Raw genomic sequence first — 16132 nt, 5'->3', positions numbered from 1 at the left:
TCCCTGGATCTCTGGGTTAGGAAGGGAAAGGCTACCCACTCCAGTATTCTGGCCTGGAGAATTCCATGGAATGTTTAGTCCGTGGGGTCGCAAAGTGTCGGACACTACTGAGAGACTTTCACTTTCCACTTTCAGCTTCAGCATCAGTATTTCCAGTGAATATTCAGGGTTGATCGCTCTTAAAGTTGATTGGTTTGATCTCCTTCCTGTCCAAGAGAATTTCATGAGTCTTCTCCAACACCACAGTTTGAAGGCATCAATTAATTAATTTGAAGGCAATAAGTTAAGCGTCACCTCTGTCGAACTGGGCTAAGCGCTACGCTGCAGCCATTTGGGGGCACTCTCAGGCTTGTGGCACTGCGACCTGGAGGGGAGAACCCCGACATCAACGGTCTTCCAGCCTTTGAGCTGGGATAGTGATTCTTGATTCATTTTAGAATTCTCTTCCATCTACTGCCCTGAAAGATGGGTGTGGAGGGCAGGCTGGCAGAGAAAAGCATTTGAGAGTTTTGTTCTGAGCTCGTTAAGTCCAGGCCCCTCATTTGGCAGAGAAACCAGAGGCCCAAGTTCAGAGATACCCACTGCCCTCTAGGAGGCAGTGCAGACTTTCAGTGTGAAATTCAGTTGTTAAGACTCGAACTTTTTATTTCACTTTTTTGAGGGCGGAGGCGGTTGATCCCTGGTTAGATAACTAAGATCCCACGTGCTGCAACAGGCTTGCGTGCCCCCGAGTGTCAGTTTTTCGATCCGACAGATTACAATCGACCTTTCTCAGCTGAATTTAATGCTCCAGTGCTTAGCTGACCAGTGACCAGGTAATGGAGAAAATGCAGGGCGTAAATGCCTGATTGGTTTGTAGTTTTTCACTATGAGCAGTCCCATAAGTGACACGATCTTTGTGGCATAAGCAGCTCAGGCCTCTTTGAACAGGAGAGTTTCTAGTTTCTCCTGAGTTATACTCGTCACACAATAGTACTCTCTTTTTCCTATTATCAAAGTAATTCGGCTCCTGGTAAAAGATTCAAAAGGCATGGTAGGATGTAAAATGTTAAGTTCGCCACTGCTGCTCCCAAATTCCTGGAAGAACATTTTGCTTCATTTTTTCTTTTACAAGAAAGTTACTGTTTTCTTTTTTCACTTACTTTGTCGGGGATGTCTTACAGTGTTTCAGAACTAATTTATCTTGGATGTCTTCCGGTATCTCACATCAACCTCATCCTTTTAAGCAGCTGCCCATCAGGAGTCCACAGGCCAAATTTGGGCGAAAGGTTATGGAATGCATTTCCTCATGAACATGCATGAGGATCATGGAAAGGACTGGTTAAACAGATAGCTAGGTGCCTCTCCACGTTACTGATTCTGATTTGCATTTCATGTCCCCAAGTGATATTGCTATTGCTGGTTGAGGATGACACTTTAAGAACCACTGCAGTGGTGGATTATAACAATAAAAATAAAAAGAGAAACAGGGAATTCCCTGGTGGTCCAGTGGTTAAGACTCTACTCCTAATGCAAGGGGCCCGGGGTTGATCCCTGGTTAGGGAACTAAGAGCCCACATGCTGCAACTAAGATTGGGTGCAGCCCTCCCCTGGAAAAAAAGTCAAAGAGGGCATGCCTGTGGGTGGGGACCCAATTTTTAGAGAATGTCCAATACAGAAGGGATGATAAAATTGAATAATTACCATCATCTCACTCCCAGTGAGACAAATTATTCAAAACAAGTATCATTAATGTCAGAATTAGAAAAAGAATTCCCTAGTGCTCAAGTGGTTGAGGCTCTGCTTTCACTGCCAAGGGCATGGTTCAGAGAACCAGTAGATCCCCACAAGCCATGCAGCATGACTAAATAAAAATAAAGTAAAAGACAAAAAAAGCTATGGACTCCCCTGTCGGTCCAGTAGCTAAGACTCCACACTTCCAATGTGGGGGCTCAAGTCCAATCTTTGGTCAGGGAACTAGACCCCATAGGCTTTAACAGGAAGAGACTTACAGATTTAGACAATGAATTTTACAGTAATGGGGGGGTGGTGGTGAGGAAGGATAATTAAGGATGGTTAGGTACACACTGCTATATTTAAAATGGATATTCAACAAGGACCTATTGTATAGTACATGTTATACATTAGTTAGTTCAGTCACTCAGTCATGTCCAACTCTTTGCGACCCCGTGAACCAAAGCACGCCAAGCCATCACCAACTCCCAGAGTTCACCCAAACTCATGTCCATTGAGTCGGTGATGCCATCTAGCCATCTCATCCTCTGTCGTCCCCTTCTCCTCCTGCCTCCAATCCCTCCCAGCATCAGGGTCTTTTCAAATGAGTCAGCTCTTTGCATCAGGTGGCCAAAGTATTGGAGTTTCAGCTTCAGCATCAGTCCTTTCATGAACACTCAGGACTGATCTCCTTTAGGATGGACTGATTGGATCTCCTTGCAGTCCAAGGGACTTAAAAGAGTCTTCTCCAGCACCACAGTTCAAAAGCAATTCTTCGGCACTCAGCTTTCTTCACAGTCCAACTCTCACAGCCATACATGACCACTGGAAATACCATAGCCTTGACTAGACCGACCTTTGTTGACAAAGTAGTGTCTGTTTTTTAATATGCTGTCTAGGTTGGTCCTTCCAGAGTGTCTTTTAAGTTTCATGGCTGGAGTCACCATCTGCAGTGATTTTGGAGCCCCCCAAAATAACATCAGCCACTGTTTCCTCATCTATTTGCCATGAAGTGATGGGACCAGATGCCATGATCTTCATTTTCTGAATGTTGAACTTTAAGCCAACTTTTTCACTCTCTTTCACTTTCATCAAGAGGCTCTTTAGTTCCTCTTCACTTTCTGCCATAAGGGTGGTGTCATCTGCATATCTGAGGTTATTGATATTTCTCTCGGCAATCTTGATTCCAGCTGTGCTTCATCCAGTCCAGCGTTTTCTCTTGATGTACTCTGCATAGAAGTTAAATAAGCAGGGTGACAATATACAGCCTTGATGTACTCCTTTCCCGATTTGGAACCAGTCTGTTGTTCCATGTCCAGCTCTAACTGTTGCTTCCTGACCTGCATACAGGTTTCTCAAAAGCACATGCTCAGTTTTATGTGGCAGCCTGGGTGGGAGGGGGCTTCGGGGAAGAATGGCTGAGTCCCTCCCTGTTCACCTGAAACTATCAAAACTGTTAATCAGTTATATCCTAATACAAAACAAAAAATTCAGTGTTGGGAAAAAATGCTTCTGCATTAAGAAAAAAGCTCACGTGCTTTATTTGCAACTAAAGAGCCCACATGTGGCAACTAAGACCAGGTACAGCCAAATAAATAAACAGTTAACTTTAGTGTGACAAAAAGATTACAGCTCTGGAGGATCCTAATTCTTAGGACATTAGACACATGATGGAATTATTTTAAGGGAATATTATCCTCAATCACTAAAACTTTATTAGGAAATAAAACCCTTTCTTTTGTCCATGGACTATCTACATAAGTCAATCATATACTTAATCCACACAGAAGTTTCAAAAGGCTTTTTACAGACCATCTCTGGGTGGCGCAATGGTAAAGAATCTGCCTGCAATGCAGGAGACACAGGAAACATGGGTTCAGATCCCTGGTTCAGGAAGATCCCCTGGAGAAGGGCAATGCAACCCACTCCAGTATTCTTGCCTGGAGAATCCCATGGACAGAGGAGCCTGGTGGGGTACAGTCCATGGGGTCACAAAGAGCTGGACACGACTGAATACACAGACTTCTCCAGTGAAATAAGAAAACACCAACACATAGGTGTCTGACAAAAAACAACAAACTTAAGAAAATAAGCAGTAAAATAATCTCTAGATCAAAAAGGATTATGAAAGAAATTATAACAACCAGACTGATGAAAAAGAGAACTTTAGAAATGAGTTATCTCAGAGGAAAATGTATATACAAAGGCTTTTATTCCTAAAAATACATTAAGTATTTAACTAGAAAATAACCGAGAAAAGCAGACAGTGAGAATTAACATAAAAGCTAAAACTACCAAACAGAGGTGGTAGAAATGCTAACACCAAAAACTGATTCTTTCAAAACACCAATAATACTCTTTAGGCAAGCATGATTAGAAAACACAAGTATTCAACATCAGAACTACGAAGATGTAATACAGAAGAGGTTAACTAATATCCTATACCTCTACAGCTATAATTAAGAAAATCTAGAATGGATGATTTTCTTTTAAAGTGGTGGTGATAGAGGAGGGGAATTCATAAAAAACACCAAACAACCATGGAAAGCTACCACTATAAGCACAGGCCAGGTGACTTTACATATTGATTTAGCTAGTTTTCAAGAAATGAATAAAAGATTTCAAGTTATAACACTTGAATATGAAAACCTCTTTAATTCACCTTAAAGCTGGTAAATGAGACAAAAATCAGAAAATGCTAACAAAAACTGAGCCAATTACCCACAAAATGCAAAACTTCCTAAATGAAATACTAGCAGATTAAATCTGTATACCGTAAGCAAGAATTCATTAACCTCAAATTAATGTGGTAATATTTTTTAAAGTTATCAAAAGCTGAAAGAGTAAATAAAATCCCACAGCCTTTCTCAACAGTAAGAGAAAAATACCTAAAAATAATCCAAAAACCATGTAGTTGAAAAAATAAATTTTGGGGATTTAAAACCTAGAAAACCACTAAAATAAAGAAAATTGACTATCAACTGGGTAAGAAAAAATACAAAAAGCAACAAAAAATAGGGGTGGGTAACAGAGCCTAAACCCAGCAATTAACTTGACAAGAAAAGTGTAGCAATTACATAATTAAATTCTAACATTGCAGTGAAGGGCATGCAACAAGCCTTACTGGAGAAGTTTCTGAATGGAAGACAATGTCAGTCTATCCAGAGCTAACACATATGTATGTATACAACATTCAGTCAAAATCTAAAGGCGCTTATCAGTAACTGGTAAGTTCCTCTTTGAAATTTTCCCCGCAAATATTTGAAAAATAGTGGCAGCCTCATCTTTCCAGATAAACTTAATGTAAAACTATATTAAATCACAGGGAAAAAGTAGATCAGGGAATGATAAACTAGTGTTTCAACTGTGCAAGGTGGGGTTTAAACATACGGTACTGGCACAAATGGGTATCCATCTGCAAGTTAAGAATCCTACCTCATACCACAGACAAAAAGTTTAACTGAGGGCTTATACACCTAACAGGAAAAAATTTAGAAATTTAAGAGATGTTAATGGTTTGGGGATGGAGCTGACCTTAACACTGAAAATCTAAAAGCAACTAAGAAAAAATATATATCTGATAATACCAAAGTTTAAAACTGTCTGCAAGGTAAAAGACAGCATAATCAGATTTAGGGCAAATGACAAAGTGGGAAAGCTTTTACACATTGTTAACTGGACAACAAAAATTGATTCAACTCGTCATGAGAAGGATAAATTAAGACAGTAAACAAAATAGGATTTTTTTTGCCACAAAAAGTCACAGAAACTAAAGCGAATGATTAGCTTCAGTTCAGGCACAGATGATGAGAAAACCAGAACTTTTGTACATTTATTGCTGATGAACATTGAGAACGTCTGCTGGCTACACCTGCCAGAAATTAGAACACATTCTTTGGAGAACTCAGTCAATGTACATAAAGGAAAGTATGGGCTATAATGACATTTAAACAGCATTGTCTATAGGAACAAAGAGAAAAAGCAATCTGAATGTAAACAGAGGAACGGTTAAATACATTATAATATATCCATACAATGGACTGTAATGCCCAAATACAGGTAAGGCCTGTCCATGTTGAAATGAATTGCTAAGTATACAAAATGACACCATTTTTAATATGTCCCATATTACACACGCAGGTCTGTACACAATCTATATTCATGGATCGATACACTCCAAACTCCTTATATCCTTCAGATGGGACTGAGACAGGACAGTAAGAAGGGGTGGGTAAATAGAGTTTTTAAGATACTTTCATATTTAAGGATTGTTTTATTTTCTTAACATATTTAAGGATTGTTTTATTTTCTTAACATATTTAAGGATTGTTTTATTTTCTTAACTAATAAACAAAAACTAGGCTTTGAATATAAATTAAAATTCTTATTTTTCCAAGTGAAAATGCTGACACTAGCTAAAGTTGATAATTTAAGAAAGTGGTACTAGTAGATTACTTAGAATTATGGCAGCAACCACCACAGTAAATAGGAATCAGGAGGACTAGGAATGAGATGGCAGACTTTTCCTTATGTAGAACTAGGCAGCAGAATCTCTTAGGGTGACTTGGGCTTACATACAGTATGACATAAAGTACATCTAGATTTTAAATGCCTTCAAGAGCTTAGTAAGTCGTCTTAAGTAAAGCCAGGCATATAAAACAAAAGCCAAGAAGAACCAATTGTATGTATTAGTTGGGTCCCCAGGTAACTGAAAACTGTTTTTAGGTAATCCCCACCATACCTTTAAAACAACTTTTATCCTCAAGTGGAAAGTAGCCACATTCAAATGAGTTAAAGGATAAGTAAAAAGAACTACAACTTTATTAAAAGTAAATAAATGTAACATATAATATGTACAGATGGCACATGGTGCCAATTTTATTTGCAGATAGTATTCCAAAGTTCACAAGTTACACCTTTGCCACAGCCTTGGCTAAATCTTGAACTAGTGCAGAATTCAGCTGTGCTAGAGTGCTGATCTTAGCATGCTTAGATGTGGCATACTTGTTCTTGATAGTCTGGAAGAGAAAAGTACAGAAATTAATGATGTTAAAGAGGAAAACATAAGAATCAATGATTCAGTTAAAAATCAACTCCTTAAAAAAGTAAGCTCTGAATTTGCAGGCAGGCATAAAGTCTGAATGACTCCCACTTTCCCCAACACCCTAGAGTACCAGTGACTGACTCACCATGTGCTTTGAAAGCCCACGGTTCACCATGACCACATTCTTTGCCAGGTGTTGCATAACAACAAGAAGGGATTCTTCAGTGTATGACAGGTAATGCTGTAGAGTTGGTGTCTAAGACAACAAAAGTTAATGTTGGAAATGCTCATCACCAAGGGTTTTCATAAAATTTCTAGATGTTCTTCAAAAGCAGGTAGAGAAATAGAGACTCTATATGATTATAATTGAAATTTAAGACAAGCTTAAAACCCTTTCTTCCCCAATTACTCTTCTTTCGTGGCTTCTCTAGGATCCTGTGCTCAAACTTAATTACTTTTGTAATTGCTGAATTCTCCACCCCAAAGCTAGACCAAGTTATTTGGAGCTGACTTTCTCATTTACAACTCTATTTCTAGGGCCTAGAGTATTATCACATGACATAAGAGAAATACTCATTAACTCAACGAATATGAATGAACTTCTGGTATGTTATTTGACCTGCTTGAGCTACTCTCTCTATAAGCAGCAGCAGCTGCTCTACCTTTCTCAAAGGGGTATAGCAAGATGAGATTAGGCAATGAAATGGAAGCATTCTAAGAAAATATTTCAAGATAGTATAATCATTGCCTCAGAAGATGCCCTATGTAGGAGCTATATGAATTGTCCTTTAATGACAACAGCTCTATCCTGAGCAAACAGTGAAATGTCAAAGCTCAGGATAATCTCAGTTTGTGGGACAGAGCTTACCCATTCACCATTATCAAGAATTTTCAGTGCTAAGCAAAAAGCTCCCGCTGCAATCTGAGAAGGAGGAAAGTGCACCATATCGTAGTCCAGCATAGTTAGTTCCATCAAATATTTGGCCAGAGTATGTAGCTCAACATCAACCTGAAATAAAACCCACAGGTTCTGTCAGAGAATTCTGCACTGGCAGTAACTAGTATGCCCATCACTGTACCTACAATTGTTTGCCTATAAATTCTCAAATTCAATTGTCCATGAAAGGCTTTAATAATAATATTAACACAGAGACTGACTGGAAATAAAGACCACCTTTATGCCTTCTTCAGGCAGTTAGGTATAAATATAATGCACTTCAATCAGATCTCAATGGCCAGCAGTTCTCCCTAATGTACCATACCAGAGGTTTCAAGAAATCTGTACCTCTCCAATCTTAGATGCTCTCCGAAGGAAATGCAGGGGTAGAGGGCGACCCAGACTAAAATTTAAAGCTCTTAGAATCTTCATTTCCATCTGTCTGATTTGAAACTTGGTGTAGGTGTTGTCAGTCACAAAGGCAAAGTCCCCGATTTCTGGAGGGTACATTTCCTCATATTTGCTTGCAACGAACATGGCAGTGACCCCGACCAGCTGCAGCATCTTCTTGGGCACACAGTTGTCCTGCAGTGGGGATATCAGGTCGGTGAATACGTAATAGGGATTTGAAAAAGGAAGCACAGAACTGTGAGAGAGAGATAGGAAAGACACATTCCCACAACAAAATCTCAAAGACACTCCATGCCTCAAGACAGATTTTAGCTGAAAAGGTCTGTTTCTTAGGACTCAGAGAGGACCCTTAGAGGAAGAACCCTCAACTGCTGAATCACACTCACCTGCATGAACCGGTCAATTATGGAAACAGTCATGTACATGGTCTCCTGCAGTAACCTGAATTTCATTTGAACTTGCACTAGCCAGTCAATTAGGATGGCTCTCATGTTTCCAGTGACTTCACGACCCATTAAGTATTTTGGTTTGACTGCTTGCTCTTCCTGCAAAAGAAATGCTGATTATGCTAAGAAGTAAGATTCCACGGTACATTTCTGACCAGAAATAACTGGTCACCTCAGAATAGCTCTGGAACATTTAGAATCTTTAATAGCTCTAAGCTCTATTATCATTTGGTCACTGCAAACAGCTCCATCACCGAGAAACAAAGAAAGCACATATCAAACAGGACAGTGTGACAGGTTTTCACATCGGCAAATCTTACTATGTCCAATTCACCATCACTGCTACTGGCCCACATCCTGTCTCTCCTTCGCAAATAAAGATACCGTACTATCACCGCAGATCTTTTTAGGACTCTAAACCCAGAACCTTGAGCTTTATGTGTGTGCACTCAGTTGTGTCAGACTCTTTGCAACCCCACGGACTGTAACTCACCAGGGTCCTCTGTCCATGGGATCTTCTAGCCAAGAATACTGGGGCAGGTTGCCATTTCCTAGTCCAAGGGATCCTCCCAACCTAGGGATCGAACCTGTATCTCTTGTGCCTCCTGCATTGGCAGGCAGATTTGTTACCATTGCACCACCTGGGAAGCCCCTGAGCTTCAAGAAAGTTAAGAGAAAATAATAGTAGCAGCTCCCAGGTGAGCTGGAACGAATATGCTACCACACGTGCTTCGAGGTTTAAACCCCCGAAACAGCATGGGTAAGAAAAGTCAACCATCAAAATCCAGCACACACATGTGCTAAGTTAGACCACCAACTAAAAACAAGGGAGAAAGGACTTCCATGGTGGTCGAGAGGGTGGGACTCTGTGCTTCCAATGCAGGGGGCCCAGGTTTGATCCCTGGTTGGGAAACTAGGTCCTGAGCGCTATAAATAATACCTAGTGCAGCCAAATAAATAAACAACAAAAACAAAGGAGGAAAAAATTCAGAGAAGGCTGGTTCTGGCGAAAGCCTTACAGGACAATCCTGTAGAAGATGGAGATGCCCAAAATAACCAAGCAACACCCTGCTGAAGATGTTAATGATGCCACTACAATCGAATGCATTATAAACAAGCAACTGAGTAAATTTGGTAACTGTATTGCTTATGTTGTTAACATACAGAATGCCTCCTTGTTTGGGCGAACAGGCAAAGGACACCAATAGAAAGTTTCAGAAATGAGATGAAATGGAAGAAGACCAAAAGTTTTAGTTTTTGAGTATATTCTTATTGGACAAAAACAATTTCCCAGATATCACATGTTCATAAGCCACACTGACCCAAAATGCCTTGTTTTGGCTATGGTTTCTTACCACCTTCTCCATACACATATATTAATTTATAACCAACCCTATGATATGAGCACAGAGGTGAACTGAAGGTTCCAGTTAATACAAACCAGTAGCACTTAACAGTTTTTGTTGGAGAGCCTAGTGATTAGAGAATGCTGTTAGGATTTACAATGAGCTACCAAAGTAAAACAAAGTGTGTGTTTATAAGCCATTTCGGAGAAGGCAATGGGAAAATCCCATGGGTGGAGGAGCCTGGTAGGCTGCAGTCCATGGGGTCGCAAAGAGTTGGACACAACTGAGTGACTTACTTTCACTTTTCAATTTCATGCACTGGAGGAGGAAATGACAACCCACTCCAGTGTTCTTGTCTGGAGAATCCCAGGGACGGGGGAGCCTGTTGGGCTGCTGTCTACGGGGTCGTATAGAGTTGGACACGACTGAAGCGACTTAGCAGCAGCATAAGCCATTTAATGATTCATGGTGGCTTATAAATGCATGATCAAAATAAAGCCATTTAAAAGTAAGGAAGAATTATGAGAATGGGAAGTAAGAGTAATGAAATAAGATGGAGGCCAGAGTAAGACTATGCAAAATTAACATCAGACACTTGACGCAAGGCAGTGCATGAATTTGATTTCTAAGATTACTGACCTGCCTGCCTGAGAGAAACACTATCACTGTGCCTATAAAATTAAAATAGACTATTGCCAAATTCAGACTTAAATTGAAGAAAGTAGAGAAAACCACTAGACCATTCAGGTATGACCTAAATCAAATCCATTATGATTATACAGTGGAAGTGACAAATAAATTCAAGGGATTAGATCTGATAGAGTGCCTGAAGAACTAATGGATGGAGGTTCGTGACACTGTACAGGAGACAGGGATCAAGACCATCTCCAAGAAAAAGAAATTAAAAAACGCAAAATGGTTGTCTGAGGAAGCCTTACAAATAGCTGTGAAAAGAAGAGAAGCAAAAGGCAAAGGAGAAAAGGAAAGATAGATATACCCACTTGAATGCAGAGTTCCAAAGAATAGCAAGAAGAGATAAGAAAGCCTTTCCTCAGTGATCAATGCAAACCAAGAGAAAAACAATAGAATGGGAAAGACTAGAGATCTCTTCAAGAAAATTAGAGACACCGAGGGAACATTTCATGCAAAGATGGGCATAATAAAGGACAGAAATGGTATGGACCTAACAGAGGCAGAAGATATTAAGAAGAGGTGGCAAGAATACAAAGAACTGTACAAAAAAGATCTTCACACGATGGTGTGATCACTCACCTAGAGCCAGACATTCTGGAATGTGAAATTAAATGGGCCTTAGGAAGCATCACTATGAACAAAACTAGTGGAGGTGATGGAATTCCAGTTGAGCTATTTCAAATCCTGAAAGATGATGCTGTGAAAGTGCTGCACTCAATATGCCAGCAAATTTGGAAAACTGAGCAGTGGCCACAGGACTGGAAAAGGTCAGTTTTCATTCCAATCCCAAAGAATGTTCAAACTACCACATAATTGCACTCATCTCATTCACTAGCAAAGTAATGCTCAAAATTCTCCAAGCAAGGCTACACCAGTACATGAACAGAGAACGTCCAGATGTTCAAGCTGGATTTAGGAAAGGCAGAGGAACGAGAGATGAAATTGCCAACATCTGCTGGATCATAGAAAAAGGTAATTCCAGAAAAACATCAACTTCTGCTTTGACTATGCCAAAGCCTTTGACTGTGTGGATCATAACTAACTGTGGAATATTCTTCAAGAGATGGGAATACCAGACCATCTGACCTGCCTCCTGAGAAACCTATATGCAGGTCAGAAAGCAACAGTTAGAACTGGACATGGAACAACAGACTGGTTGCAAATAGGAAAAGGAGTACGTCAAGGCTGTATATTGTCATCCTGCTTATTTAACTTCTATGCAGAGTACATCATGAGAAATGCTGGGCTGGATGAAGCACAAGCTGGAATCAAGATTGCCAGGAAAAATATCAATAACCTCAGATATGCAGATGATACCACCCTATGGCAGAAAATGAAGAACTAAAGAGCCTCTGGATGAAAGTGAAAGAGGAGAGTGAAAAAGTTGGCTTAAAGCTCAGCATTGAGAAAACTAAGATCATGGCATCCGGTCCCATCACTTCATGGCAAATAGATGGGGAAACAGTGAAAACAATGACAGACTTTATTTTGGGGGGCCCCCAAATCACTGCAGATGGTGACTGCGGCCATGAAATTAAAAGATGCTTGTTCCTTGGAAGAAAAGTTATGACCAACCTAGACAGCATATTAAAAAGCAGACATTATTTTGCCAACAAAGGTCCGTCTAGTCAAAGCTATGATTTATCCAGTGGTCATTTAAGGATGTGAGAGTTGGACTATAAAGAAAACTGAGCACCAAAGAATTGATGCTTTTGAACTGTGGTGTTGGAGAAGACTCTTGTGAGTCCCTCGGACTGCAAGGAGATCCAACCAGTCCATCCCAAAGGAGATCAGTCCTGAATATTCATTGGAAGGACTGATACTGAAGCTGAAACTCCAATACTTTGGCCACCTGATGCCAAGAGCTGACTCATTTGAAAAGACCCTGATGCTGGGAAAGATTGAGGGCGAGACAAGGGGACAACAGAGGAGGAGATGGTTGGATGGCATCACTGACTCAATGAACATGAGTTTGGGTAAACTTCAGGAGTTGGTGATGGACAGGGAGGCCTGGCATGCTGCAGTCCCCGGGGGCACAAAGAGTCGGACATGACTGAGCTGAAATGAACACTCCTAATTATGATGGATATAAAATATCTTTCAATTTGTGGACTTTCCTTTAGAAAAGCCATGGTAATATCTTTCACTTTGAATTTCCCTCATTCAAAATGGCAAATAAAGCTGTCGTTGGGAATTCCCTGGCAGTCCAGCGGTTAGGACTTTCACCAAAAAAAAAAAAAAACCCACAAAAAACCCACCTTCTTGGCATTTTGTGCCACTTTTGACATTTTGCGAAGAACTTCAAAGTGGAATCTACTGTTAAGAAACGCTGCTTGTATCCTGCTTAAAACTGTTAATGGAAAATCTCCAAGCTAGATGCAGTTTAGAAAAAAACAATGGTTTAATACTACTACTGACCTCAAGTTGTCTTAGATAAGCATAGATATCTTTTACATATTCGCTACAAAGGTTTGGATCCGCTCCGTCTTCTGCATCCACATCACTCACTGCAAGAATTACATCTGAGAAAGCCTGACACAGATCTTCTTCTGCAGGGGCACAGCCAGATGTTTCCATGGGGCTTGGAGAGGGAGTATCGACCTGGAAACAGAGACTTTTTGAAATAATAGCAAAAACAGTATACTGTCTGAGAATGGTCAGATTATTGGTATCAACTCAAGAGACTATCTGTCGAATAGACATGCAGTTTATTTTCATCTTCTCAAATCTATTCAATTTGTCTCCAGGAAGTGAATAATATGAAAAGTGAGATGCCAACTTAGACTGAACCAATTTAGAATCAGGAGCATGCTAACAGGTAAAACAGAGAGGAAGCAAGTTCATATCTAGACTTTCCTCCAAAGGGAACTAATTAGTAATATGTTGTTTAGCAAAGTCATGTAAAGCTAATCCAAGTGAATGACAAGTTAGCTTTCAGTCTTTATTTCAAAATAGGGACTGCTTCCCACTGCACATTGACTGAGTTATCATGAAATCATTTTCTTCAAGTTCCAGTTACCTTGCTGTCCAAAAAGTTATTGAGCACTTTCATCAAGTCAGGCTTTGTGTTAAGTACTGGCTTTATGGTGTCCTCAAGGGGATTTGAATTTAGAAGAAATAAGTAAATGAAGTAAAAGAAATTGATTCTAGGAACAAAAGTAGGGGTGAGGAGAGTTAGGGTGGCATTTGGAAAATTAGGGAAAGCTTTAAATGTTGATGCATGAGCTGTTTTGAAGGATGAAAAGCGTATCAGTTAAAGAGGGTGGGAAAGCAAAGGCAAGAATCAGTATGGGATTTTGATGAAAAGCTCAGTATGGCCAATTAAAGACTGTGCACGCTACAGGTTTCTGTGCTATGTTCACAAGGTCAATAATCATACCCACTTCCCTTAGATGTAAAGAACTAGGCAAAATGACGTTGATTATTTGCCCAACCAGCTTTAATAAAGTTTTAAAAATTAAAACTTAAGAATGGAGTCATTGCAATTTCAGGAAAGCAGCCTTTTCAAAGATGGTGTAGTCTCCCTTCACAGAAGTAGATACATTTACATGCCTGATATTTAATTAAAAAGTTCTTGGTTTTGAGGCTAAGTGTTAACTCATCTTCTTGCCTACTCTGAAGAGCTCCGTTTTCTGCTTTACATCCTGATATAAATCCCAAAGTTACAGGCTTATTGTTTGAAGGCCACGTTATGGTGGTTTTTTTTTTTTTTTTAAGAAAAAAAAAAAGGACTCAAGGGAACAATCTGTTTCAATCAATAAATTCCAGACAGAGATGGCTTGTACCAAAAGACAGTCAAATCTTTAGTCCAGGCAGCTCAATACAGTAAACAAAGGAGGGGCAGTATGACAATTAAAAGCAATTAAAATCACAGATCCTGAAGCCAGATAGTCTGTGTTTGAATCTAATTTTGTGCCACTGATGAAAAGTGACTCTAGAAAAGAGTTTGTTATTCAGTGGCTAAGTCCTGTCTGATCCTTTTACGACCCTATGAATTGTTTTGTTCAAACTTAATGCTTCTCTACACCATTATCTACAAAGCTAGAGATGACAATACCAGTGCTGAGAGTAAGATTTTGTGAGCTAATTCATGCAAAGTGTTTAGCAGAGCCTACCTCCTAAGCACTCTATAACTATTACTATTATCTGTATTTATTCAAATACTGCGCCATCCATTAGTAAAATGAAGGAAAAGAAACAACAGGTTCTCAAATAGTAGAGTCAAGTTTACCAAAATAGGCTCGGGGGAAAGTTTCTCTTCCTTAACAGGCTCGGGTTCCAGCTCTGGCTCCGCCTGGGGCTCCGGCACAGGTACAGGAGCCTTTTCCAGAGGTTTTGGTACTTTTTTAGCAGTAACTTTTCCAGCAGGTAAAGTTTTTGCTTCCTGTGGATGAAAAGGAGAAAATGGAACGTTTCTCCATCACGGGTCACAGCTGGAAGGCATACTCACAGAGTAGTTGATTCAGGGAGACAGTTATACCTTTTTCAGAGGCAGTTTGGCCTGCGGTTGTTCACTGACTTTGTTACCGATGTCTCCAAGAGCTGTTCGGGGCCTCAGCCCGGGCTTAGAGGTTGCAACACCGGCCACAGGCACGCGCTTGGCCCCTGCCATACTGATCTTCGCCTTATTTTCAGCATTAATCTTCGTGTTCTGTAAGAATGAAGACCACTTTGAAAGCAGGTTAGTGTAATCAAGGGTTAAGATGGGGGCCAAACAGAAGCTTTCAGGAGTAAAGCCAGCTGTAAATGGGTTCCCGGAGAAAACCAGGGTTCCAGGGGCTACGCTAAGGCTGTGACAAGCCAATTTCCTTCCCGAACCTCTTTACTTCACCTATTGAGGGATCGCCTGCTTAGTCCCTGCCGGACCTAAAATACCATGAATTTACATTTGAAAGGAAAGGAAATCTAAAAAGCCTTCAGTTGCAGGCACCTTCCCCTGGGTGGTTGCGCAGTTGGTGGGAGCTCGCTCAGGGGTCCTCCATTACCTTTTTACAAAATGTTTCGCGTCTACCCTCCATCTGCCCCTCCCCCCTTATCTACTACCCTTTTTCATCTTCCTCTCTCCGTCCGTCCGCCCCCCAAACTCTCCCACCACTTTAGGGGCCCGCCGACGCCCATCCTCCACACCCTCCCCCCAATCTCGGTCCCGGTCCGCTCCTGCCAGGGGAACTCCGGTAGGAGAGACAGGGAGAGGAGGCGCAGCCAGTTACGAGAGCCGCGTTTGTTCACCATCCGCAGCTCACCCTGGTGATCCGGAGCGCCATGGCTTCTTCTGCACCAGGCAGCAGCGAGGCGAGGAGGAGAGCACTGGAGCCCCCGACCAGCCGGGAGCTTGAGTCAACCACAGGCCAACAGCCGTTCCTCCGCAGCACGCCGGGAGGAATCGGGCTCCGCCTCAGGTTTAAACCCCGCACCGCTCCCTCCTTATTGGCCTGTTCGTGGCACTCGCTCGCTTCCCATTGGCGGCGGCTGGTTCCTCTCAGAATGCATTTCCAGGGAGATCCCGCGAAGACGTTCGGGCGGGGGCGGGGCCAGACCGTCA

The 16132-nt window shown here is 41.1% G+C and overlaps 1 protein-coding gene across 1 annotated transcript; it reads right to left on the bottom strand.

Moving 5' to 3' along the window:
- Nucleotides 1-6512: 6512 nt before the first annotated feature.
- Nucleotides 6513-16101, bottom strand: CCNB1 (cyclin B1). The gene is made up of 9 exons (XM_040262651.1): nt 15834-16101; nt 15071-15241; nt 14822-14974; nt 13009-13191; nt 8492-8650; nt 8043-8279; nt 7626-7766; nt 6903-7013; nt 6513-6731 (listed from the first exon to the last, which is right to left on the bottom strand). Exons 1-9 carry the CDS (start codon nt 15852-15854, stop codon nt 6624-6626), a joined length of 1284 nt encoding a protein of 427 aa, XP_040118585.1. The 5' UTR covers nt 15855-16101; the 3' UTR covers nt 6513-6623.
- Between the last annotated feature and the right edge of the window lie 31 nt (nt 16102-16132).

The sequence above is a fragment of the Oryx dammah genome, unplaced genomic scaffold (genome assembly GCF_014754425.2).
Source record: "Oryx dammah isolate SB20612 unplaced genomic scaffold, SCBI_Odam_1.1 HiC_scaffold_20, whole genome shotgun sequence".
NCBI lineage: Eukaryota > Metazoa > Chordata > Mammalia > Artiodactyla > Bovidae > Oryx > Oryx dammah.
Note: the sequence above shows the minus strand (reverse complement) of the source record. Positions and strands in the feature narration are given on the sequence as shown.

Excerpts from the sequence above, each read along its gene's own strand:
- CCNB1 (XM_040262651.1), bottom strand. The coding sequence starts at position 15,854 with ATGGCGCTCCGGATCACCAGG. Across the intron at positions 14,975-15,070 it reads CCAAACTGCCTCTGAAAAAG|GAAGCAAAAACTTTACCTGC; the intron begins GTATAACTGTCT and ends TTTCATCCACAG. Across the intron at positions 7,014-7,625 it reads TTCTTGATAATGGTGAATGG|ACACCAACTCTACAGCATTA; the intron begins GTAAGCTCTGTC and ends TTGTTGTCTTAG.